Source organism: Theropithecus gelada, chromosome 8 (genome assembly GCF_003255815.1).
Source record: "Theropithecus gelada isolate Dixy chromosome 8, Tgel_1.0, whole genome shotgun sequence".
In the NCBI taxonomy this organism is placed as follows: domain Eukaryota; kingdom Metazoa; phylum Chordata; class Mammalia; order Primates; family Cercopithecidae; genus Theropithecus; species Theropithecus gelada.
In genome coordinates this window covers 104,532,783-104,560,731 of record NC_037676.1, presented here as the reverse complement: position 1 = coordinate 104,560,731, position 27,949 = coordinate 104,532,783, and the positions used below count along the sequence as shown (strand labels likewise).

General features: G+C 40.7%; 1 protein-coding gene across 1 annotated transcript in view; it reads left to right on the top strand.

Moving 5' to 3' along the window:
• The first annotated feature begins 1,343 nt into the window (after window positions 1-1,343).
• RRM2B (ribonucleotide reductase regulatory TP53 inducible subunit M2B) overlaps window positions 1,344-27,949 on the top strand; it is a 37,334-nt gene continuing 10,728 nt past the window's right edge. The window contains 7 exon segments of the mRNA XM_025394986.1: window positions 1,344-1,553; window positions 1,555-1,608; window positions 9,845-10,000; window positions 16,353-16,469; window positions 17,409-17,542; window positions 18,282-18,376; window positions 23,551-23,684. Coding sequence (XP_025250771.1) covers window positions 1,344-1,553; window positions 1,555-1,608; window positions 9,845-10,000; window positions 16,353-16,469; window positions 17,409-17,542; window positions 18,282-18,376; window positions 23,551-23,684 — 900 coding nt within the window.

Below are 27,949 nucleotides of genomic sequence, written 5' to 3'. Positions count from 1 at the left end.
ACTGTCTACCCCCACTCTATGGCAGGTTTGAGAAAGAGCTTTCGGCATTTTCAACGCTTACAGTGAGATCTTGATCCTATTTACCATCCTTCAGCCATCCACAAAACAGGTGCATGCTGTTCGGGTCACGGCAAGATCCCGTCAGTCTTTCAGCTTCAAACTACTTAAATCTCTCTTCCATTTTATTTTTGTTAGACCAAACTATTTTTTTTCAAAACAATTTTTTTTTCAAAATGTTTTCCTGACTTTACTAACTTGTCCCTCTCCCCCTCACTCACCCGCATTCACACACACACTTTCCCCCAGCCACTTCCCCTTTTCGGTTGCTTACGCACGAAACCAGCCAGCCCTTTCCCTACCGAAGTGTTTGGCGGTGTAGCTGCCCCGTCCCCGGCGCTTCACACAGCAACAGCGCGTTCTCTTGGCCTCCCGCAGTGTCTCAAGACAGGCCGGGCTAGCGCAAAGCACCGTGTTCCTGGTGCACCACGAGGATGAGCTCGGGAATCTCAAGCCGACCTGCAAGACACCTGCCGCACCAGGTGGCTAGAACCCGGGGAGGGCGAGGCGAGGTGGGACCGGGCAGGGTGGGCAGCGAGCCGACTCCCTCACGGGGCCGGCAGTAAAAAGAGACCGCGAGGGCTCTAGGCGATGTCCTCAGGAGTGGGCGCCCGGAGGGGGCGAGCGGAGTGGGGAGCGGAGGAGGCGGGACCGATGCGGTGAGGTGGGGCCAGCTGGAGTAGGCTGGGCCGTCCAGAGCCGGCGGCGTCCCTCAGGGGAAAGCCGGGCCACTGGGCGGTGCAATAGAGTAAGGCGGGGCCAGCGGAGGCGGGGAGATTTCCTTAGGCCGCAGGCGGGGAAGTGGGGCTGGCCGGGATAGGCGGAGCCCCGAGGCAGGGGAGGCGGGGCCTGCCGAGACTGGGAGAATCCCTAAGGCCGCAGGCTGGGAGGCAGGGCGGGCAGAGACGGGGAGGATCCCTTAGGCCGCAGGTTGGGGAAGCGGGTCGGCCCGGGCGGGGAGATTCCCTTAGGCCGCAGGCGGGGAGGCGGGGCTGGCCGAGGTTAGGCGGAGCCCCGAGGTGGGGGAGGCGGGGCCAGGCCGGCGCTGGGAGAGTCACTCGATGGACTGGCGAGAAAGCAGGGCCGGCGCGGCGGGGCGGGGCCGGCCGGGTCCCTAGCGCTGGGGGCGGGGCGGACCCAGCGGACCAGCGGACCACCTGCGGCCTGTCGTAGTTGGAGGTAGCCTGCTTAGCTCAGTTCCCTCAGCGCCTGTAGCTTCGGCGGAGTCTGCGCGATGGGTGACCCGGAAAGGTCGGAAGCGGCCGGGCTGGATCTGGATGAGGTAAATGTTGCTGTCGCTTCTTCCCCCTCCCCGCAGACACGCCAGCCCGTTAGATTGCAAGTTGCAGGACCGCTGTAGGAAATGTTATTCGTCGCGGTCAGGACAGGCCTGTCCGCCCTCCGTCGCCGCAGCCTGGCTTCGTCGTTGCGAGCGCCGAGGAGGCCGTCCCCGGGGAGGGCGGAGGAAGGAGCTGACTTTGGGTTTGCGTCCCGCTCCGCTGCTCTGCCCCGGAGCCAGCCAAGGACGACGCTTGGAGGCCTCAGGCCGGGGTGAGACTTACCCCTGCGTTTATCCGCCTCACGCTCTCCCACCCTCCTTCCCTGTTTTGGAGCCCTGGCTAGGGAAACTGAGGCAAGGAAAGAGGACTGTGGCGGCTCTGCTGGAGAGGTGCATACCATTTGGGATGGAGAACGCGTGTGGAAATTGACACAGGTGGATGGGGTGAAGATGACACGTAGAAGGGGACACGAAATCCTCATGACCTCCTCCCAGTGAAAAAATCAGAGTAGGAGGCCGGTTTTGCTCCGGCCCGGCTCCTTAACTAACTGAATCTTGGGGTCATTTTCTTCCTTTATACAATGGAAGTGATACTTCACAGAGAATTAAGGAAAATGCTTTATGCAAAGTGCCACGAAAGTTGTAAGTGCTTTTAAGCCCAAGTTGTTCATCCTGTCCACAGATCTTACGCTGATAAAAGTACCTAAAATAAACCAGAATTTGTTAGACTCTAGGATTGTATGGTAGTTCAAACTGTTGCTATATAATTTGCAAACTGTCATTTTGCAAATACTTCTAAGTCGTTTGTGAACAAGAGAAATGCTTTTTGTACTACTGGAACCTGTTGCTGTGGTGTCTTGTTTTAATACTGTGAAGATTTGGAGGAAACAAACGTTTCCACCCCTAAGAAATTCATGCTTGGCCCTACATTTCTTTGGAAAGTTGTAGATTCCAGGTTTGGGATTTTATTTTATTTGACTTGATTTTTGTAAGCATTTAGTAACTAACTGTAAATATCCCTCAAGCTTTTTCTTCCTGTTTTTAAACAAATGCGTTTAGTACCAACTTCCTTACTCAAAGGGGAAAATTCAGACTTTGCTGTTTATGCTAATGACACCAGTAGTGATTCAGGCTTAACACCTGGATATTAAATTTTATTTATTACTCCTACCTCGATACAGACCCGCAAAGACAGACAGAATTTTAGATTCAGAATGAATTTTAGTGGTCCAAAAGTTTTTAACTTGAGATGCTGGGATGCCTGAAGCACTTTGTTTTTCTAGATGCCAGAGTGCATACATGATAGGAGACCTACATCAGACTTACTTGGAGTATTTTGTAAAAAATGTAAATTGCTGGACCCACACCCCAAACATAGTGAATCAAAATCTCTTGAGATCTGCATTTTTAACAAGTACTTCAGCTGATCCTGGTACACATATTAAAACAAAAACAAAAACCCCCTACTGTGTTAAAGAGTCCATAGGTAGACTAGAAGGGACTTTATAAGTCTGAAGTGGTATGTAGATTTTCTATGTGCAGATGTTAATCTTCTGAGAAAGGGGTCCATAGTTTTTGTCAATTTCTCAGAGTTAACTATTGCTAATGTAATTCGTAGTCTATTTTCAACGTAAAGTTTAGGCCAGAAAACATTAAATGGCATGCCCAGGACTCAGTAGTGGAGCTAAATTTAAAACCAAGTTCTTGCACCTGGGCCAGTATCCCATTTGTTCTGTCAGATTTTGTGGGATGAAAATGATACTTACAAGTAGTGTATGACTATGACAACATGCAGATATTTTACAGAAGTAGAAGAGACATAAAGGCAAAGAAACAGAAGTGGTAGAATTGGGGCTGGATGGGAGGTAAGAGCCTGGTATGATGCCAGCCTAGACTGGGGCATCATAGATGCTTGCTGGGGAATCTTGACCTAAATTGTTGTCCTGACATGCCCAGGCATATCTCCCAACTGGATGACCAGAAATTGAGTCAGTCAGAAACTGAAAGTACCATTCTGGAAAAGACAGTAGAATGTCACTAAGGAATGCCTACTTCTAAACTTTATTTCAAATTCTCATCGCTTCACACCTGTGCAGCTACAATAATTTTGTTGTTTCTCTATCTCCTATATTACCTGCCATTCAATCCTAATTACCATTGCCAAGTTAATCCTTCATTAGACCAGTGCCTCTGTGTTACTGACCCTGTACCCCCCAAAAAACTCCCAAAAGGGGCGCAGTTCCTACCAAAAAGCCTGGCCAACACCTTAGGTTGGTGAAGTCTTGTTGAAGCTGCTTTTTTCATGCTAACTGCCACATCTTTATTCAAGTCCTCATTTCCATCTTTGAAATTAGTTCCTTAGTTGCTTGCAAAATCTAGTTTTTTATCAATTAATCCTATACGTGGGTTTCTGATTAGTCTTCCTAATGCAACCTCTATTCATGTTAATTCCCATTCAGAAACTCTCCATGACTATTTGTTCCCCCAGATCTGTGGGGTACAGATTTTCAAACTGTACCCTGCAGTGAACGCCAGCAAATGGGGGCAAATGGGGAGAATTGGAGTATGAGCCTTCCAGACCTCCAATGTTTGAAGATCTTTGGCCATAAAATTGATTCCTAACTTCTTAGTCTGATTTATCTTAAAAGTCTGGATCCTTTGCTTTAGCAAATCACATCATTCCTACTTTTGCTTTTCCTTGTCCTGCATCCATTTCAGTCTGTTTTAATCTCAGCTGGCTCCTCTTCTTTCATCTGCCCTTTAAATATCAGCATTCTCTAAAGCTGTATCCTCAGTTGTCTTACTACTGTGTATGTTCTCTCTGGATAATCACATCCATTCCCTTGGCAACCACTAATGGGATCTCCATCACTCCTGTTCTGCAGTGTTATATTTTTAACTGCTTACTGGACATCTTGAAACTGAATTCATTATATTTTTCCTTTCTTTTCTTTTTTCTTTTTTTTTTTTTTTTGAGCCAGAGTCTCACTCTGTTGCCAGGCTGGAGTGCAGTGGCACCATCTCGCCTCACTGCAACCTCTGCCTCCTGGGTTCAAGTGATTCTCCTGCCTCAGCCTCCCGAGTAGCTGGGATTACAGGTGCACGCCACCATGCCCAGATAATTTTTGTATTTTTAGTAGAGACGGGATTTCGCCATGTTGACCAGGATGGTCTCAATCTCTTGACCTCGTGATCCGCCCGCCTTGGCCTCCCAAAGTGCTGGGATTACAGGCGTGAGCCACCGCACATGACCTGAATTCGTTATCTTTTCTAATGACCTAGTTGACTTTGTAAGGATATTGTGTTTGTAACTTTGTTGTTATCACCTGGCTTGGTGGGAGGAGTTAAACTTCTGTTAAACATCTAATGTGAGAAGCAAAATTTTTGTCTGATTTATTCATTTATTCTCCAGGTACTGAGCACCTTCTATGTATTTTTTATGTCTTGTTATCACCCAGTTACTGGAGCTGGAAACATCAAGGGCATCTTTAACTGTTCCTTGTCCCCTTGTCCCAAATTCAAATTTTTAGCAAGAATAATTCATTCTACTTCTGAATATCACTTAAATCAATTTTTTTGTGTGTTTCTAGTTCAGGCAAGAGATGGGTAGTACAATAATCTTTTCATTGTTCTATCTGCCTCTAATTTCTCTTCTAATCTAGCAATGTTTCTACAAAAGCAATCTTAAAACATACATCTGGTTATGTTATTTGCCTGATTAAAAACCTTGAGTGGCTCCCAATAGCATACATGTTAGAGTTATTAGATGCCAAAGTGTTTTATATATAAGCAGCCCACTTCGACCTGCTCCACAATTTTTTAAAAATCAGATTACTACTAACCAATTTTGCTCCTTTACTAACCCTATAAAAATATAGATACCCATGAGCTTTGAAGTTTCTGTGGCTAGTAGGCTGCTCTCTCATGCATCCATATATTTCTTTTTGTTTTGTTTTGTTTTTTGAGATGGAGTCTTGCTCTGTTGCCCAGGCTGGAGTGCAGTGATCTTGGTTCGTTGCAACCTCTGCCTCCTGGGTTCAAGCAGTCTTCCCACCTCAGCCTCCCAAGTAGCTGGAATTACAAGCACGCGCCGGCACGCGTGGCTAATTTTTGTATTTTTAGTAAAGATGGGGTTTCAACATGTTGGCCAGGCTGGTCTTGGACTCCTGACCTCAAGTGATCTGCCCGCCTACCTTAGCCTTCCAAAATGCTGGGATTACAGGCATGAGCCACCACACCTGGCCAGCCACCACATCCAGCTGGCACCAATATATTTCTGTTCCCACTAGAGGCTGGGTGAGGTGGCTCATACCTGTACTCCCAGCACTTTGGGAGGCTGTAGCAGGAGGATCGCTTGAGGCCAGGAGTTCGAGACCAGCCTAGGCAACATAGCAAGACCCCATCTCTACAAAAATTAAAAAAAATTAACTAGGCATGTGTCTGTAGTCCCAGCTATTCTGCAGGCTGAGGCAGGAAGATCCCTAGAGCCCAGGAATTTGATGCTGCAGTGAGCTATGATCATACCACTGCACTCCAGGCTGGGTGAAAGAACAATACTCTGTCTCTAAAAAAAGAAAAATTTTAAAGCTAGAAAGTGTAGGTGATACATTATGGTGTGGAATATTCAAAACACTTGGGGCTTTAGTCGGTGAGCCAAGTTTAAAAAAGTTTGACCATATGGCAGAAGATTAGTAAAAATAAATATAAATAAATGTATGTGTTTAGGCTGGGCACAGTGGCTCACACCTGTAATCCCAGCACTTTGGGAGCCTGAGGCAGGTAAATCACCTGAGGTCAGAAGTTTGAGACCAGCCTGGCCAACATGGTGAAACCCCATCTCTACTAAAAGTGCCATAGTTAGCTGGGCATGGTGGCGGGCACTTGTAATCCCAGCTACTCAGGAGGCTGAGGCAGAAGAATTGCTTGAACCGGGAGACGGAGGTTGCAGTGAGCCGAGATCATGCCATTGCACTCTAGCCTGGGTGACAGAGCGAGACTGTCTCAAAAAAAAAAAATGATGTGTTTAAGTCACATAGTTTAAGGAATACACCATTTTCTTATGATTCCTACCTTTAGCCAATTTTCAAGTACCTGTTTGGATTGCTTTGCATAATAAAGCCTCTACTGTATTATTGTCACTATAAATATTCTTTTTTCAATTTTGTTTGGCTTTGGAAAAAAAATTAAAAGCTTGGTTCAACTCTGAAAAATCCGTACAAATGGTTACAGGGTTTTAAATTTTTTTTTTTTTGAGACGGAGTCTCGCTGTGTCACCCAGGCTGGAGTGCAGTGGCGCGATCTCGGCTCACTGCAAGCTCCGCCTCCCGGGTTTACGCCATTCTCCTGCCTCAGCCTCCGAGTAGCTGGGACTACAGGTGCCCGCCACCACGGCCGGCTAGTTTTTTGTATTTTTAGTAGAGACGGGGTTTCACCATGTTAGCCAGGATGGTCTCGATCTCCTGACCTCGTGATCCACCCGCCTCGGCCTCCCAAAGTGCTGGGATTACAGGGTTGAGCCACCGCGCCCGGCCTAAATTTTTTTTTTTAACTGCCTATTTTTCACTCTCATGGTATTCTTCAGTTAAGCAGAGATACCAAGAGAAACTTTCATCTGAGGTCATCCAAAAAAAAAAAAAAAAGAAAGATAACCTGGAAACACAAGTTTATGCATTGATGATTTGCTGATTTCCTTTCTGTACAGTATAAAACATTTGTTTTGGTTATTTTTATTACTATTTTAAAAGGATAAAAACATTTAAAAGTGAAATTTTCTCCTGGTGTTTGTGACATTAAGGGGATCACAGAGTTCACTGGGAAGTGTTCTCTGCTGCCTTTTAGGTTTCATCTCCTCCCATTGTCCCCCACTACCATGAAGTCCAGACTTCTAGTTCTTCAAATAGAAAATGACTTCTAATTCTTCAAAAATGTCACATACCATCATACCTTTTTTTTTTTTTTTTTTTTTGAGATGGAGTCTTGCAGTGTCACCAGGCTTGAGTGCAGTGGCGTGATCTCAGCTCACTGCAACCTCTGCCTCCCAGGTTCAAGTGATTCTCCTGCCTCAGCCTCCCGAGTAGCTGGGACTACAGGCACGTGCCACCACACCCAGCTCATTTTTGTATTTTTAGTGGAGAGGGGGTTTCACCACATTGGCCAGGATGGTCTCGATCTCTTGGCCTCATGATCCGCCCGCCTCGGCCTCCCAAAGTGCTAGGATTACAGGCATGAGCCACTGTGCCCTGCTCATCATATCTTTTTTCACATTGTTTTTTTCTTCTAAAATATGGGTTGTTAGATTAGGTCCACAGATGGTACTCTGGAGAGCCTAGAGTTTCAAGATGCATGAAATTTCTGAAGTTGTATTTAAATGTATGTTTGCGCACATATCTAAGCATTATGAAATAATATGTCATCTCTAGCCCAGCTCAAGGGTTGATGTTGGTTAACCTCCTTCTCTTCACATTGCAAAATCCTTTGTAATACACTCCTAATCCAGCTCCTCCTCTTAATAGTCTACAGGTTTTCAGGATAGAACAGGAGAATGTATATACAAATGTGACTTTCATTCTAACTTAAAGGTACTAGTCTTCAGCAGATCATTTATTTATCATAATTTAAAAACTTCATTCATCATCAGGGCATTTGGTGCTGAAGAGTGACTACTTGTGGTGTCCTTCCCAACTTTCAGTAACAAAAGTATGGAAGTTCCCAACTTTCATACTTTCAGTATATCCCAAATTTCAGTAACAAAACTAGCAAAGGCCAGGAGTTTGAGACCAGTCTGGGCAGCATAGCATGATGCCCATCTCTACAAAAAATTTAAAAATTATCCAGGCGTGGTGATGTGTGCACATAGTCCTAGCTACTTGGGAGGCTGAGACAGGAGTATCACTTGAGCACAGGAGTTTGAGACTGCAGTGATCTGTGATCACACTGCTATGATCTATATACTCTAGCCTGGGTGACAGAGCAAGACCCAGTCTTAAAAAAAAAATTACTCAAATGTTTGTGGAATGAGTACCAACTAAGTGCCAGGTACTGTGCTAAGCACAGGGATTCTACAAGGGGGAAATGGTTTTTACTTTCAAGAAGCACAGGAAACTATAGACAATTAACAGGGAATTACATTGCAATGAGCTATGTACTTATATCTAGAACCTAACCCAGGCCTTTGGGGTAATATGAAGAGGGGAAAACGTGATTGATTTAGTGGTTATTGTGTTGTGTCACTGATGTATTGAGGTCCTATGTTAAATTACAATTTTCTAAAGGTACCTAGAAATCTGAGTACAGGAAGAAGAGAAATTAGCGGCCCATTTACTTAGCTAACATGCTTGGCACGATACTAAGTTCTGGGAACATCACAACAAATAAAAATTGGTTCCTCTTCTCCAGGGCTCAAGTGTTGTATCTGAGGAGGCCCACACCTTTAAACAAATAGTTAAAATCAAGACAATCTGTACTGTGATGGCAGTAGGTATAAAGCATGCAAGTCCCCCTGTACTTGCATAGCCTTATGCTTGTATTTTGGGCTTTCTTCTTGCTAAGGGTTAGCCTCCTCCTCTATAACACTTGCTTTGGTGAGGTGACAATGGGTGGAGGCTGGAGTAAGGAACTTAATGGGCCTGTCACAGTAGAGAGAGACAGTTTTGGTTAGGAGTCTAGAATTTGTATGTGTTCTAATCCTGGTTTATACATGTTTAGCTTATTGGTCTGTCCTTTGTTTATACTCATTCTCATGCATGTGCGACTCTTCTGATCCTCTTCTGATGTTCCCGCTATTTTAAATATATATACATGGCACCATTTGCTCTTAGAGTGCAGTCATATTTTGAAGCAGTATGAATACAGGTTTGTGTTTCTCATTTTATTCACAAAGCTTTGAGACAGCCCACAGTGAGATCATATGCAGTAATGTTAAAATGTAAATAGAAGTAACAAATTGGAGTATCAGAAGGTTAAGATGAACAAAGGTTAAGTTGTAGGTAATGAGTTTTCAGATAAATATTATAGTATTTCAGTGAAGAGCAGAAAGAAAAAACATTAAAATAAAGTAGCTTATACCAGTAGCTTATTCATTCCAGCATTCTATATCAGAGAGACTCTAAAGGGACATTTTGTTCACAAACTTAGAAATTTGTCCATCATGACATTTATGGATCTAGCTTTCTACTTATCCTCAAACTAGCAATAATTACAATAATTTTTGAGTGCTTATTGTATACCAGGCTTTGTTTAAAGCACTTTTAATCATCAGAATAAACCTATGAGGCAGGAATTACTTTACAGCTGAGGAAACTGAGGGTTAGAGAAGTTAAGCAGCTTCCTATGGTGACACACGCACTTCCTAACAGTATTAGTCAGCTACCAGTTAACAGTAAGGATTCAACCCAGGCAGACAGGCTCTCAAACCAGTGCCGTCTCCCTGACTTCCCTAGATGTATGTTTAGGTATGAATAAAGGAGAAATGTCTATATAAAAAGCATGTTTGTACTTTATTTTTCAAAGAGATCATCTTCAGATTCCAACGACAATGAAATAAAGTCAAATGAAGAGCCCCTCCTAAGAAAGAGTTCTCGCCGGTTTGTCATCTTTCCAATCCAGTACCCTGATATTTGGAAAATGTATAAACAAGCACAGGCTTCCTTCTGGACAGCGGAAGAGGTACGTGGCATTGCCTTCATGAGCATTCATGTCCTATAGTGCAGTGTTCCTTTCTTGTTTTACAGGATATTGAAAAACTTTAACTTATACGTTGAAGAAGATCAGTTGCAGAAGATAAGTTTTGGAATTACTGAGACTAAATACGATGTTCTCAATGTTTTAGTTTAGATTACTATCTATAAACTAGTTTTCTGCTGCAACAATGGCATCTAATTCTCCCAGATTTTTATTTCCAATGTATTAGAACATTTTCTTTTTTCTTTTTCTTTTCTTTTTTTTTTCTTTTTGAGACAGAGTCTCACTCTGTCACCCAGGCTAGAGTGCAGTGGCACGATCTTGGCTCACTGCAAACTCCACCTCCCGGGTTCAAGCGATTCTCCTGCCTCAGCCTCCCGAGAGCTGGGATTACAGGCACCCACTGCCACGCCCGGCTAAGTTTTGTATTTATAGTAGAGACGGGGTTTCACCATGTTGGCCAGGCTGGTCTCAAACTCCTGACCTTGTGATCCATCCACTTCAACCTCCCAAAGTGCTGGGATTACAGGCGTGAGCCACCGCGCCCGGCCAACATTTTCAAATTTTAAACAGACTTTGAGTTTGATATGGCCAAGTAAGACTAGTCTCACTAGTCTTATAAGGTCGGCAGAATAAGTAAAATTGCAGCTCTAGTCAAAAAATGAGTGAAAGCTGGAGCAACTCTGCTTCCAACTGAGAGACTTATCTGATTGTACAAAGGGAGGCGCTGCATGAAGAGTTTGATCTTCAAACTCTTCATGGACTCACTCCTGAGTCAGCCAGGTGGAATTCACAGTGCTGCTCCCAGTTTGGCCGTGCCCTCAGCTACATCAGACGTGACAGAGTTGCCACTGAAAGACCAGCTGTAGAATGCTTTCTGTTAATTCCACCTAGGAGATCAGTTGAACACAGCAAACTAGAAAATATTTGCTGGTTGGTAAGGACAGTGGTCATGAAAATGATTGCCCTGTAGTCTTAACTGAACAAATAGTTATTGTCTTGATCTTTGATGGGTGTTACCTGTACAGCACTCTTGTTCTGTATATGTTCGTATATGTATCTTTTTAGATAGATGTATCTATTTGGATAGATAGATTTGAATCTATCTATTTTTTCAGAAGTTAATTCTATAAATGTTAAACACATGCTGTTAAGAATGCAGGCTATGGGGTCAGACTGCCTAGGTACAAATCCTGTGCCACTACTTACTAGATATGGGACTGGGAAAGTTGCATGACCTCTCTGTGTATCCTCATCAGTAAATTGGGCTAGTTGTACTTGGCTATTTGGGTTGTTATGAGGATTAATGAGATGTTTAAAATGGTAGTTGGCACTTAGTAAGCACTAAATAAATGTAAACTATTATTTTATGCACAGAAGGGGGAAAATTTAACTGAGAAATCAGAAGGCACCAATGTTTGAAGTTCTATTACACTAATTTTACCCATTTGCCATCTTTGTTACATTGTAGTGTTATATATTGTCAACATCTTTGTTATATTATAGTTGACATATACAGCAAAAAACCAAACCACACAAAAACAAACACCCAATATTTTCATACTGGGTCATAATGCTCGACACACCTGACTGTCCCTAACTGTCTGTGGTTTTTAGAAAGTTTTTTTGTAAGATACAGTTCAGAGAACAAGTGGAATACACAGGTGGCTTTTTGGTTCATCATGTTAAAAAGGTACTTAGGATTCTTAGGATTCTTGAAATTCATTTGGAAATTAACTTGCATCTTTTAGCAAAGATAATATGTGACCTGTAACAAAGAAGCACTAATTTTTAAAAACTGAAATCTACAGGTTGATACATGTTTTTTAGGTAATTATAGGAAGATTCAAATACGTATTTTGAAGATAAGTCAAACACATTTTTAGTTCCACATATTTTTCATTTACAAATTATGTAAATTACCATTTGATAAGCTTAAATGGTTGAGCTTAATTCTTAAATATGGCTGATCAACAGAAACCCTGATCAAAAGACAAAAGTCTGGGGTTTGGGACTTTTTTCTTTAAAGCCACTCAGGCAATTACGATAATTATATAGTTTGGATTTTGGAATCAGTATTTAAATGATGAAATTGAGAATTTGCTCAAATAAGAAAAAGCTAGGCAGGAAGGAAATATGACTAATGTAGTGTAAATAAAATTTACAAGACCTTTGAAAGTGAGTGTTCAAAGACATAATTTTAATATTTAAAAGGAAGCATCTTACAATATTAACATTTAATATCAAACATATATTTTATGTGGCTCACACCTGTAATCCCAGCACTTTGGGAGGCTAAGGTGGACAGATCACTTGAGGTCAGGAGTTCGAGACCAGCCCGGACAACATGGTAAAACCCTGTCTCTACTAAAAATACAAAAATTAGCCAGGCGTGGCAGCAGGTGCCTATAATCCCAGCTACTCGGAGGTTGAGGCAGGAGAATCGCGTGAGCCCGGGTAGCAGAGGCTGCAGTGAGCCAAGATCATGCCACTGTATTCCAGCCTGGGCAACAGAGTGAGACTGTCTCAAAAAAAAAAAAAAAGTGAGGGGTTATAATATATTAGAATGAAGAAGATGTCCTTCAGTTAAACCTAAGTTGCGCTTTTAATAGAACAGAACTTGATTTTTAGGTTGCATATTAAAAGATGAAGACACATGTTTCCTCCACCCTGCTCCGTTGTATCCCCAGTGCTTAGCACAGTGTCAGGTGTGCAGTAAGTGCTCAGCAAACACTTAAAGAATAAATTAATGGGAAAAAGGGTTTGGAAAATAGCATAAGTACTCAGCAAACACTTAAAGAATAAATCAATGGGAAAAAGGGTTTGGAAAATAGCATGTGATTAAAAAGTTGGGACATTAAGTCCTTTTTGGAAAGGTCAAAGAGATTGAGGCTTTGTGGTTTTTGTTTTGTTATTGTTGTTGTTTCGAGACAGAGTTTCTCTCTGTTGCCAAGTGGCACAATCTTGGCTCACTACAACTTCCGCCTCCTGGGTTCAAGTGATTCTCCTGCCTCAGCCTCCCAATGTCCCCTGGGCTGGAGTGCAGTGGCGCAATCTCAGCTCACTGCAACCTCTGCCTCCCAGGTTCAAGCGATTCTTCTGCCTCAGCCTCCCAAGTAGCTGGGATTACAAGCACCTGCCTCCACGCCCAGCTAATTATTTTTATTTTTAGTAGAGACGGGGTTTCACCATGTTGGCCAGACTGGTCTTGAATGCCTGACCTCGTGATCTGCGTGCCTCGGCCTCCCAAAGTGCTGGGATTACAGGCATGAGCTACTGTGCCAAGGTGAGGCTTTGTTAGAGTAAATAGAAGAAAGGCAAAAGACAAGGACAGTTACATATTTCAACTGTTTATGAAGTTAATCCTGAGAAATATTTAAAAGATTTTTTCTGACAAAATTGAAGCAGGATAGTTTCTCTGATCCCTTCGCAGGTGGGAACTGGAATGCACACGCTGGAGCTAGCTGGCCGCTTTGGCGCTGGCAGGGGCAAACTCCACTCACTTGAACCCACTGTGCTCAACCCCTTGAGGGAGGGAGCATGCAGGTGAGCAGGTGCAGGAGCTTGGGCAAGTTCTTTTGGGCACCAGCAGGAGCAAAACTCCATGCAGGCCTCGTGGCAGTATCTGTGGGGAGTACCCACAACCCTTGAAGACCCAGAAGGAATGTGTTATAGTCAACTCTCTTTTAGCTTTTGCTGTCCGTGGATGGCTTGTTTTAACAGTTCAGTGGGCCATCTGCCTTTTCACATGAAACAGTTGGTCTCCACCAGTGAGGGCAGAGGGTCAGTGTGACAGCCTTTAGCATCCACACCTGTGGCACCCGAGCTCTTGTTCAGCATCCAGGAAAAATCAGATTACATGAACAAATCGAAGGGTGGTGAATACAGAGGATTTTATTGCTGATGAAAGTGGCTCTCAGTGGGAAGGGGAGCTGGAAAGAGGATAGAGTGGACTCCTCTCCAAAGGATGCTGTCAAGCTGTCCCTCTGAAGTTAAGCTGCTTCTCTCTGATGTTCAACCATAGTCTCTGTCATCCAGCTGCTTCTCCTCTTCTCCTCTCCTCTTCTCTGCTGGTAGAGCCTGGGGTTTTTATGGGCATAGGGTGGGGTAGCAGGGCCACGGATGGTTTTGGAAAAGGCAACATTCGAGTGGGAGAACAGGAATGCATGTTGTCACTTTGGGCTGCAGTTCCAGGATTGAGGGTGGAGCCCTCGCCGGGGACCACCTTCTTCTGCCCAGAATTTCCCTGCCTCCTGTCCCTGTCAAAATGATGTCTACATATGCTGTGTGATGCTGTTTGGAGGTGGGATCTTGGGAGGTAATTAGATCATGTGGGTGGAGCCCTCATGAATAGGATTAGTGCCCTTATAAGAAGAGACATGAGAGATATGATCTCTCTCTCTCTGCTATGTCAGGATACAGCAAGAAGGTGGCCATCTGTAAATTAGGAAGAGGGCCTTCACCAAGAACCCAACTAGGCTGGCATCCTGATCTTGGGCATTTAGCTTCCAGAAATGTTAAAAAAGAAGAATAACAGTATGCTGTTTAAGCAACCCAGTCAATGGTAATTTGTTATAGCCCCCAGAACTGACTAAGACAGGGTACACTGAAAGACAATTTTTGGCTGGGTGCAGAGGCTTAGGCCTGTACTCCCAGCACTTTGGGAGGCCGAGGCGGGCAGATCACTTGAGCTCAGGAGTTCAAGACCAGCCTGGGCAACATGGCAAAACCCTGTCACTACCAAAAATACAAAAAATTAGCCAGGCATGGTTTTGTGCGCCTGTGGTCCCACCTGTGCCTCTGGAGGCTGAGATGGGAGGATTGCTCGAGCCTAGGAGGCAGAGGTTGCAGTGAGCTGAGATTGTGCCACCGCATTCCAGACTGGGTGACAGAGTAAAACCCCATCTCAAAAATTTAAAAAATAGACAATTTTTAAATTGTAGGTTTCACCAAATTCTAAAGTACATCTCCCTTAATTCCAAAGACTAATTCTAATGAACATTTTCAAAAATATTTCCATTCCCAATGGAAACCATGCCTACGTATAAACTGCTTGGGAGGCTGAGGCAGGAGAATGGCGCGAACCCGGGAGGGGGAGCTTGCAGTGAGCTGAGATCCGGCCACTGCACTCCAGCCTGGGCGACAGAGCGAGACTCCGTCTCAAAAACAAAAACAAAAACAAAAACAAACAAACAAAAAAACCAGATTGTTGGTCACCTGTGGTAGCTCACACCTGTAATCCCAACACTTTGAGAGGCCGAGGTAGGAGGATTGCTTGAGGCCAGCAGATTGAGACCAGCCTGGGCAACATAGTGAGACCCCGTCTCTTTAAAAAAACAAGACAAGGCCAGGTGTGGTGACTCATGCCTGTAATCCCAGCACTTTGGGAGGCCGAGGCTAACAGATCATGAGATCAAGAGATCGAGACCATCCTGGCCAACATGGTGAAACTCCATCTCTACTAAAAAATATAAATAATTAGCTGGCCATAGTGGCACCTGCCTGTAGTCCCAGCTACTCAGGAGGCTGAGGCAGAAGGATTGCTGGAACCCAGGAGGCGGAGGTTGCAATGAACCAAGATCATGCCACTGCACTCCAGCCTGGCAACAGAGCGAGACTCCGTCTCAAAACAAAACTCAGGTTGTTACCTGCCTGACATTACTTCTGGATATAAAAGTAGATTGATTACCTGGCAGTAAAGTAGCAGCTACAGTTGGTTAATAGGTGCTTAATTATCTAACACCATAGCAAATATTGTATAAAATGTTAAAGCAATGACTGTTGAGAATCATTAGCTTATTCACTTCAGTGCCTTCTTGACTAGTTTTTACTCTCCCTACTCCCCTTTTAGCCCTTCTTTCATTTGCTCTGGTGCCACTAGATTATGTTAATTTGGATATTTTTAAAGTACATCCTGGCCAGCTTCTTAATTAGCCAGAAAATTTGATTCTGTTGTAATTTTTAAAAGATAAATTTTATTGTGTATGTTTAAGGTATATGACATGATGTTATAAGATACATATATATAGTAAAATGGTTACCATGGTGTAATAAATTAACATTTCCTTTGCCTCATGTAGTTTAGTTGTTCCCCCTCCCCCACCAAGAGTAGCTGTAATCTATCATTTAACAAAAATTATCAATATAATACACTTATTAGCATAACATTTTTGTTCTATTTCTTTGCAATGCTAACATCTTTCTTTTTCCATAGTTTACTGGTAGTGGGATATTCCTACTTAACTTTACAATGGAAATTAGTTTCCCAACAGTTTCTCAAACACGTTGAGAAGAACTTAACTCCAAATTAAAATTTTTGAAAATCTTTTTATTCCAGGTCGACTTATCAAAGGATCTCCCTCACTGGAACAAGCTTAAAGCAGATGAGAAGTACTTCATCTCTCACATCTTAGCCTTTTTTGCAGCCAGTGATGGAATTGTAAATGAAAATTTGGTAAGATTTTTCTTGATTTAACTTTTGTTCTCCTTTAGCAGTTAAATGATGATAATGTCATTAAGATTATTAAATTGAGCCAGAGGAAAGATGTCTAAAAAATGAACTAGATGAAGCTTAACTCTTTAAATGTTTTTCTGATGAATTGCTTATCCTTTGACCAGCAAATGTTATTAAATCAAGCATAAATTATACCAATCAAAACTATTTACAGTGCAGTAACATGAGTTTGATTTTTACCCTCAGATGGTAAGCTTAATAGAGAACCCACACCTTAATAACCTTTGGAGCTCTGTAATAGAATACTGGGTTCTGGCTCCCCATTTTGAAACTTAATTATGGTTGATCAGAAGGCATAATTTCTTTTTAAAAAGAATAGAAAGATAGGCCAGGTGCGGTGGCTCATGCCTGTAATCCCAGCACTTTGGGAGGCCAAAGTGGGCGGATAACGGGGTCAAGAGATTGAGACCATCCTGACCAACATGGTGAAAACCCATTTCTACTAAAAATACAAAAATTAGCTGGGTGTGTTGGCACGTGCCTGTAGTCCCAGGTATTTGGGAGGCTGAGGCAGGACAATTTCTTGAACCCGGGTGGCAGAGGTTGCAGTGAGCCAAGATGGCACCACTGCACTCCAGCCTGGCGACAGAGCGAGACTCCATCTCAAAAAAAAAAAATGTGTGTGTGTATATAGATATGTGTGTGTGTATATATGTATATATATGTGTATATATATACTGTGCAACTAATTTACCATGGATAATTGATGGATAAACAGTACTGCCTAGGATACTGCTTAAAATAATCCATAAGGTCTTTCTGACCTGTTTGTTATGTGACAGGCAGTTTTTAAGTGATAATGCTGATGTCCGGATTCTGATTTGCAGTGTTTAATGAGAGCCTATAGAACTGGATATGTCTGTTTCCCTTTCTTCTTAGGTGGAGCGCTTTAGTCAGGAGGTGCAGGTTCCAGAGGCTCGCTGTTTCTATGGCTTTCAAATTCTCATCGAGAATGTTCATTCAGAGATGTACAGTTTGCTGATAGACACTTACATCAGAGATCCCAAGAAAAGGTATTGTTGGGATTTTATTTACAAAATATTGCTTGGTTATATTCAGATCAGAATTTATTCCAAAATTCAATGTTAAGGAAAGATTCAAGTATGGAAGTTTCTGAGCATAATATTTTCTATTGCTTAATAATGTATTGAGTTAAAAAAAAAACTTGTTATAGAACCAGTTAACCTTTAGATATTTTATCTTTAAGAACTGTTCAGTAGCATCTTCTGTTTAGAAATTGAATACTCAGATTTAGCTGGTTTTGTATGAATCAGATTCAAACTAATAATTTGAGTTTTATTTCTATTTTATGGGCATGTAAAAATGTATAAAAACTACCGATCTGGTATCATACCATAGAGTTACAGTTATTATCTCCGATTAAGTTTAGTCCAATTAAGAAAAACAAGTGAGGCCAGGCATGGTGGCTCAGGGCTGTAATCCCAGCGCCTTGGGAGGCCAAGGCAGGTGGATCCACCAGGTCAGGAGATCGAGACCATACTGGCTAACACAGTGAAACCCTGTCTCTACTAAAAATACAAAAAAATTAGCTGGGTGTGGTAGCGGGCACCTGTAGTCCCAGCTACTAGGGAGGCTGAGGCAGGAGAATGGCGTGAACCCGGGAGGCGGAGCTTGCAGTGAGCCAAGATGGCGCCACTGCACTCCAGCCTGGGCGAGAGTACAAGACTCTGTCTCAAAAAAAAAAAGAAAAACAAGTGAATAACTTTGCTGTTCATTCTTTTGTTTTTACAGGGAATTTTTATTTAATGCAATTGAAACCATGCCATATGTTAAGAAAAAAGCAGATTGGGCCTTGCGATGGATAGCAGATAGAAAATCTACTTTTGGTATGTGGCTCTAATTTATATATGATCAGATTTGCCTCAGGTGATATGACAATATTTTATGTGGTGTGACTAGCCAGTACTAATCAAAGTTACAGCATGGAAAAGGAGTACAAATATCTCAAATGCACCTTTACCAAAGTCATTATTCCTAATAATTAATTAGAAAGTGTTGGTAAAATAAAGCTGTTATCTATTCTACTTAATAAGTTGGAAGTTGAAAAGTTAAGATGTTAGTGCATAATGACAGTTAAATAGGAGTCAGTCATATAGCAATAACAAGAGTATTATAGCAATTCACAGTTTGTACCTGGCTTTTAAGTTTATTTTAGGAATTTTTATTTTTTTTTTAGACAGAGTGTTACTCTGTCACCCAGGCTGGAGTGCGGTGGCGTGATCTGTGATCTTGGCTCACTGCAACTGCTGCCTCCCAAGTTCAAGCAGTTCTCCCTGCCTCAGCCTCCTAAGTAGCTGGGATTACAGGCACCTGCTACCATGCCCAGCTTATTTTTGTATTTTTTAGTAGAGATAGGGGTTTCACCATGTTGGCCAGGTTAGTCTTGAACTCTTGATCTCAGATGATCCGCCCACCTCGGCCTCCCAAAGTGCTAGGATTGCAGGCATGAGCCACCACGCCTGGCCTATTTTAGGAATTTAAAGCAAGTGAAAACTTAACATTTTTGAGGAAACAAATATCTAGTTTCTCAAAAACTAAAGATTAGTGTAATCAACCAGGACAAAAAAACAATTTGTAATAACAGGCTTATTTTTCATAGGTAAGCTAAATGCAAACACCCTTCTGGCTGACTTGAGATCCCATAGCATTTTTTTAAGGAAGTGTATCATATTATGTCTTACACATAATAGTTGCTCAATAAATATTTACTAAATTTAATTAAAATATTTCTATCTTTCATTTGGATAGCTCTAAGTACACATCTCATTCTTATCTGTTTTTAATTGGTGTTCTTTACTTTTTGGTTTTATTCATTATGTGAGGAAGCAAGTCTCAAAATTTTTGGTCTCAGGCCTCTTTGTACTCTTAAAAATTATTAAGAGCTCCAAAGTGCCTTTACTTGGGTAGGTTATAGGTATTGATATTTCTGCATTAGAAATTAACATTGAGATAATTTAAAAATATGTATTAGTGCATTCTAAGATAGCAATAATCAACCCATTACATTTTAATACAGATAACATTTTTATATACGTTTCTGTATTTTCCCAAAAAAAAAAAAAGAATAGCATGCTTTTAAATTTCTATAAATCTTTTAAATGTCCGATTTAATAGAAAACAGTTGGAGTACCATATCTGCCTTTGCATTCGATTTGTTGCAGTGTATATGTATGTAGTATATGCCTCATTTAAATACATATTATAGTTAGAAAAGGGAGGAATATTTTATTTAGCTTTTCAGATTATTATGAATATGTCATGTAGCTTCTAGAAAATACCATTGTAAAGTATGAGAGACTGGTAGTTAAAAAAAATAAATAATGCCTTAATGTTATTATGAAAATAGTTTTGACCTCACAGGTCTCCTGGGTCTGTAGATCTCTCAGGGACTCCTGGACCACACTGAAGAACCAGTGATGTAGTGCATATATGGGCCAGCATGTAGTACACCAGGGATGAAGCAGATATGTTTGCCTCCTTGCCTTTAGTTAATTTCAAAAATGAGAAAGGCAGCCGGGCATGGTGACTCACGCCTGTAATCCCAGTGCTTTGGGAGACTGAGGTTGATCACTTGAGGCCAGCAGTTTAAGACCAGTCTGGGCAACAAAGCAAGACCCCCATCTCTACAACAAATTTAAAAACTAGCCAGGTATGGTGGCATGCATCTGTAGACCCTGCTACTTGGGAGGCTGAGGGAGGAGGACCACTTAAGCCCAGGTGTTTGAGGCTACAGTGAGCTATGATCCACTGTGCTCCAGCCTGGGTGACAGAGCAAGACCCAGACTCAAAAAAAAATTAAATAGGAATGAGAAAAGCACTGGTTCTCAATATATGTAAAAATCATCTGGAGAATTTGTGGAAAAACTCTTAAGAATCCTGCCAAAAGTGATGTAGGAGGCCCAGATGGGACTGAGAAATCTGCATTTTTGTATTCAGTTGATTCCCTCACAAGGAGCTTCAGAAACACTATGGGAAATGCTGGCTTTAGAGAAAAAAGAAGGGAAAAGGCAGAGTGTTCCATATACACTGAAAATACTAGTATGGACAAGTAGTGATGAAAAATGATGAGCAAGCCCACAGAAAGCATGTATTTCATGAACTACCCAAGAAGGACAACCTAGAAATAGAGAAAACAGAGAAGGCTGGCAGTCACTATGTAACTACATGAGGACTCCAGCTAGATTCTTCATATTGCTTAATCTCAAGGGAAACCCCATTTCGGGTTCTAATTTAGGGTCTCAGAGGAAAGAACACGTTCTAAAATTGTGGAGGGGGAGTTGAATGAATGTAGAGTGGAACAGGGAAAGGGAAAAGGGTGAAGAGTGCATTGGTAACTCTCGTTTTTGGGAGTGGAGCTAAAAGACAGTAACATGGAAATATCGCCTTGCTTTGCTGCACACTGTTACTTTCCTTTAACCAGCTGAGGAAGTGCTATTTTATGAACTGATTGGGCTACCTGCACCGTTACTAGCTATAAGTTGACAAGGACAGCTCTTTCATCTGGCTTAGGGTTTTGCCTAACATTTTTGGTGACCTTCTTAGTGCCTTTTGCACTGAGATCCAGCATAGCAACTATTCTTTCCTTATATCCAGACTCTTATAAGCCTTTATTTTTAGCTAAAGAGAAACTAAGAATATTTCTTTAAAAATTATTGGTTTGTCTGAAAGTTTATGTTATAACAAGATTCAATTCCTATAGAGCAGAAATTTTCCTTATTATATATCTGTATAGATTTTTAAAAATTGAGACATCTTGTTTAATTTTTAAAATATTTTTAAAGAACTTTAAAATATATAGATTAAAACTTAATATATGTAATGAAATTTTATTTCAAGCCTCAAAAAATATTAGCTACACAATCTTAGTACGTTGCCATCATAGAGGTCAGCTGTATCTTAAAAATATATCCAACCTTCCCCTCTCTAAAATGAATCATGAGGCCTTTACATTCACTATAGTTTTTAGGAGAAATGTTCCGGAACCCTCTTTTTATTTCACATATATCTCAAAAAATTGTAAAATATGCCGCCTGTAATCCTTTAATCTTCTCCAAAAAAGAATAGCCTTCTATAACTATGTTATGATTTTCATTCTTTAGTATTCACATGAATGTATAGCATGGTAACAATACCAATTTTCCACTAGGCACGGTGGCTTGTGCCTATAATCCCAGCTACTTGTGAGGCTGGGATGAGAGGATGGCTTGAGCCAGAAGTTCAAACCAGCCAGGGTGACATAGAGAGACCTTAGCTCTAAAGAAATAAAAAAATTAGCCAGGCATGGTGACGCACGCCTGTAGTCCCAGCTACGTCAGAGGCTGAGGTGAGAGCATTGTTTGAGCCCAGCAGTTTGAGACTGTTTGAACCATTAATGCGCCATTGCACTACAGCGTGGGTGACAAGAGCAAGACCCCACTCTCTAATAAAAATAAAAATATCAATTTTTCTTTTATTCACGTTTGTATTTAATTATAGTCTACTTCCCTTACAGATAATTATCCTTTTGATGTTACCTTAATGTCAATGAAAAATGTATCAATAACTATAAGTTATCTTAATAGTAAGATAAAAGATACAGTAAGTTATATGTTAAACTAATGACAAGTCTCTATCTTAAGAATAGTGATTATGCTGATGATGATTTTTGAAATGGGCTCACTCTGTCGCCCAGCTGGAGTGCAGTGGTGTGATCATAGCACACTGCAGCCTTGACCTCCTGGGCTCAAGCATTCCTCCCACATCAACCTCCCAGGTAGCTGTGACTACAGGTATGCACCACCACACCCAGCTAATTTTTAAGTTTTTTGTAGAGATGGGGTTTTGCTATGTTGCCCAGGCTGGTCTCTAACTCCTGCATTCAAGTGATCCTCCTTCCTCGGTTTACCAAAGTGCTGATATTTCAGATGTGAGCCACTGCAGCACTTAGCCTAGAGTGGATTTTAATGTCTTCTCCCATCTAGTACTTCTATAGGTTCCATTGAGTCAGTTCAGGACTTGTTTATTAAGTGACTTCTTTGTGTGTGGTCCTGTGACATGTACTGAGGTATAAACCGTGATGTCATCTATGAAAAAGGTTTGTAATGCACTCAAGCACTCAGCTGCCTGTATCTCACAGTCTAATAGACCAAACCTTTCTCCTTAGACATATATAAATACTTTTCTTAAGCATATGCAGTGTGGTGACATAAGCACCTTGTGAATGACCTTTTGGGTTAGAGCTCTGATCATCCTGCATAATGTTACAGATATGATGCCACTGTAGACAGTTTCTTAATAGGAGATGGATTTCTATGAAGTCCTTGCCTAACAATGAATAACCTTTAAAATTGGCCCTTTTGTATTTAGCAGAAAACGTACTTTTGCTTATGTTATGGGGATATTTTATCTAATAGATATACTTATTATCCTCAGTTGGGCTTATCTATTTTTTTTAATTGCAGATCCATGCCAATGGTTTTTGAAATGTTTGCAGATGGTCTGTAAGATACCATAAGTTTCTGAAAATACAAACTTAAGCAACCTCTCCTACTTTCAGAGGAAGACACTTGTCATAAAGTCTACCTTCTACTCACCAGTCTAGTACACACACACATATGTATACATACTGCACACATATGCATGTACCTGCACTCACAGTCATGTGTGGGGCACACATAAATCACCTGTTGTTTTGAGTATGGAAGATCCTTCTTTGTCCAGACACCAAGACCTATAGAAGTCCATTGTCTGAGAGAGGATTTGAAGGAGGCATACCTTTCTGCTCCAGTAGGTAGAGGTGGCACATTTTCTCCTATGGAGATCTTTGGCCATGGCACTAACTTGTGTATTTTGTTTCTTTGCAAACAGTCGTGGTATTTATTGATATATATACACCATATATATCAATAAATATTTATTTATTTATTAAATTTATTTATCAAATATACATATTTGCATATATATATGCAAATGTTTGCGGTATCTGATATTTCAAAAACTGAAATGATTTTATGTCTCCCAGGGGAAAGAGTGGTGGCCTTTGCTGCTGTAGAAGGAATTTTCTTCTCAGGATCTTTTGCTGCTATATTCTGGCTAAAGAAGAGAGGTCTTATGCCAGGACTCACTTTTTCCAATGAACTCATCAGCAGAGATGAAGTAAGGAACGGAATGTTTTTCTAGCTATATTTGTATTCATATTTGATGTTCATCTATTTTTCTTTTCTATCTTTTTTTTTTTTTGAGATAGGATCTCATTCTGTCACCCAGGCTAGAGTACAGTGGCACGATCATGGCTCAGTGTAGCCTCACCTTCCCTGGACTCAAGCAACCCTCCCATTTCAGCCTCCCTCGTTGCTGGGACTGTTGCAGGTGCCTTCCCTTGTTGCAGGTGCCACTACACCTGACCTAATTTTGGTATTTTTTTTTTTTAGACACAGGGCTTCACCATGTTGCCCAGGCTGGTCTTGAACTCCTGGGCTCAAGCGATCTGCCTGCCTCAGCCTCCCAAAGTGCTGGATTACAGGCATGAATCACTGTACCCAGCCCATTTATTTTTCTTTCTCCTGAAAAATGCTATGGTGACACAGGTATCCTGGTAATTAAAATAGGAAGTCACGTCATCTTGCTTTTAAGACACTGCATTTTCCTCCTGTGTCTCTTACCATTTCTCCTCAGTCTCCTGGTCATTCTTAATATCAGTGTCCTCCTAGGTTCCTGCGCTGGCCTTGCTCCTTCACTGTATATGCCCTCCTGGCTGATCTTATTTACTGTCATGAAATCAGCTACCATCTAAATGCTCATAACTCCTAAAACTTACCCTTTGACCCAGGTATTCTTTCCTAAGTGCCAAACCCATGTATGCTAGTGCATGTTCGACATTTTCTCCTTGAAGTTCCCCCAGGTGTCTCAAACCTGTTATTTCAGAAATCAAACTCATCATCTTTCTCCAAAAATTTGTTGTTCCTTCTCTTTTTCCTATTTCATTGAGTGTCTCTATCCTTCTTTTCCAGTCATCTAATTTGAAATCTAGGAGTCATTTTAGATTGCTGCTTCTTTTTCAGCCACATCCAATCAGTAACTAAACCTGGTCTCCCTCTGCTTGCTATACCCTTTCCATCTTTCTTACCACTTTTTTTTTTCTTTAACCTTTTTTGGATTACCTTCTCAGAAGGGACATCTCAAAACTTTCCTGATCAATTAGGTGAAATTGGCCACTCTTTCTTTTATGTATCCGCTTGAAACCTGCAACTGTCCATATCTTGGAGTCCATAGTATGTATTGTACTTCTTATTTCTCTCTTCTGCTAGACTTTAAGCTCCTTAGTGCAGGGACTTTGTTGTATTTATCTTTCTGTTCTCAATGTTTTGGCTATTATAGCCATTCAGTTAACATTTATTGCCTATGCTAATCCTTAACTTCTCTGAACTTTGGTTTCTTCAACTATAAAAATTAACCATTTTGTTAGAATGCCATGAAATAGCGTATGTGAAAGTATTTTTTTAAATGCCATAAAATGCTTCGTATAATTACTTTTTGCTTTTTCATGTCTTTAAATTTTTAATAACTTTTGTTAGAAATGTCATATAGGATTGTTATAGAGAATTGAGAGAATAAAAAATCTCAACACACAGAGAACCACATTTACTGTTTTGTTGATTTCTTTATAGACTTTTTTCTACATTTAATTCTATTTAGATATATAAACATATTTTAATCATTCATATATTTAGGAGTTGAGATGTTCTTTTTCCACTTGGCAAAATACTGCAATCATTTTTCTATGGCATTAAGCACCTTTTGAAAATAGTAGTTTTGTTAGATATATGAGCTAATGAATGAATCATTTATTTGACTTTGATAATTAGAAATTTAGATTATTTCCAGGTTTTTTGTTTTACTATGGTGTAAAATGAATACCTTTACATATATATGAGCTTTGTCCTCCCTTTATATTATTTTCCTAAGCTTGATCACAAAAAGTAGAATTACTAAGTTATAAAGCCATGCATACATACATACTTGCAGATTTTTTTTCCAGTAATTTTATAACAATTTTCAGCCCCACCTAGCAATGTGTAAACATTTTCTACCATACTCTCACCAGAATTTAGATTAATTTGCTAAATGTTTGGCAAATTTGATAGGGGTAATTGGTATTTCATTATTGGTTTTATTTGCATTGTTTATTACTTAAATTGAACACTTTTTTCATAATGATACTAGTCATTTGTATTTTTTCTGTAGTTGCCTACTTTTATCTTTTGCTTTTGTTTCCGGTTTAATATTAACATTTTTCTTATTTAACTCTGAGTGCTCTCACTATTTTAAGGTTATTTCTTCAGTAGTCTATTATCCTTAAAGGAAGAGGTCATGCTTGCTTGTTCATTGGTGTATTCCCAATGTACAGTGACTGATTGGGTCCTTTCAACAAGTATACGTTTATAACATTTAATATATTTATAGCACAAATATAATATAAAATATACATTTGCTTATATTTATTTCATATATTTTCCTGATTTTTCCTTTGCTTTTTAATTTTTGTTCTTTTAACATACAAAACCTTAAATTTTATGTAATCCTCTTCCAGAGATAAATTAATTACACATATTTTCTTCTCGGTTTTTTAACCTTTAACTCTCTAGTACAGTTGGAATTTGTTTAGTCTAAGTAGGATTTAGCATAAATATAATATAGTAAATAATACGTTAGAGTTTAACTTAATTTTATTTCAAACACTCTTAGGAAGTTTTTTCAATTTGCCTTGTTAAGTAATCCATCCTTTCTTCATTGACTTGCACTGTCTTCTTTATTATCTATTAAGGTTTTATTAGACTAAAATCAGTTTCATGGCTATTTTTTCTTCCTTATTGACCTATCAGATTTTATTCTATAACAAACCATTTTAATTATTATAGTTTCATATATTTTAATAATTTGTAGGGTAAATATTGAAACTTTTATTTTGAAAGTGTTCTTACAAGATTCTGTCCATTTAGTCTATTCTTTTTTTTTTTTTTGTGAGACAGGGTCTCTCTTTGTCACCCAGGCTGAGTGCAAGTGGCATGATCCTGGCTCACTGTAGCTTTGACCTCCAGGGCTCAAGCAGTCCTCCCACCTCAGCCTCCTAAGTAGCTGGAACTACACACATGTACCACCACATTCAGTTAATTTAAAAAAAAATTTTTGTAGACACAGGGTCTCACTGTGTTGCCCAGGCTGGTCTGGAACTCCTAGGCTCAAGTGATTTGCCCACCTTGGCCTCCCAAAGTACTGGGATTATATGCATGAGCCCCTGTGCCCAGCCTTCCAGATTAACTTTTGAATTAAAAACAATCCCATTTAGGCACTTGACCTCTGTGCCCGCTTGGGACTTGACCTCTGTGTACTTTCCTTTCTTTTCTGCTCTAAAGCCTTTTAAAATAAATTACAAGCACACACACACACACACACACACACCAATTCCATTGAGATTTTGATTGGTATTGCGCTCTGTAATAAGTTACCTGTCAGTTTTCATCAACACTTTAACATCTTTCAGCCTTGATGGTAATTTCTTCTTTCTTCCTTTTTTTTTGAAACAGGGTCTTACTGTCACCCAGGCTGGAGTACAGTGGCATGACCTCAGCTTACTATAGCCTTGACCTCCCAGGTTCAAGGGATCATCCTGCCTCAGCCTCCTGAGTAGCTGGGACTACAGGCATGCACCACCATGCCCGACTAATTTTTGTATTTTTTGTAGAGATGAGGTTTTGTCAGGTTGCCCAGGCTGGTCTCAAATTCCTGAACTCAAGGAATCTGCCCACCTTGGCCTCCCAAAGTGCTGTATTACAGACATGAGCCACCATGCCCGGCCTGGGAATTCCATCTTTCTATATCCGACCTCTCTCTCTTTTCATTTTGAATTTTTGAAATTTTCTTTTTGTTTTTTTGATATTTAGCTCTATACTATCTATTCTGTGTTTTGGAGTCCTGATTATTTTAGGTTGACTCTCCTTGGCCTATTCTCCAATTACTTAAGATTCTATACTATTTATTGCATTTGTATAACCATACTCAGGGGTATTTCACAAGTTTATTTTCATTTTTGGTTGAGTTATCTGTAAGATCATCTCTGCTTTATATCGCTTCAGGTGATACTCATCATTGTTCAGTTTCCATTTTCTTATTATTTGCTTATTGGTATTTTTTATTTCTATTTATTTATTTATTTATTTATTTATTTTGTAGAGACTGGGTTTTGCCATGTTGCCCAGGCTGGTCTTGAACTCCTGGACTCAAGCAATCTGCCCACCTTGACCTCCCAAAGTGCTGGTTACAGGCATGAGCCACTGAGCCCCACGTCAGTTTCCATTTTCATTGGAACTGAATTTATTTTTATCTTGAGCCTTTCTTTTTTTTTTTTTTTTTTTTTTTTTTTT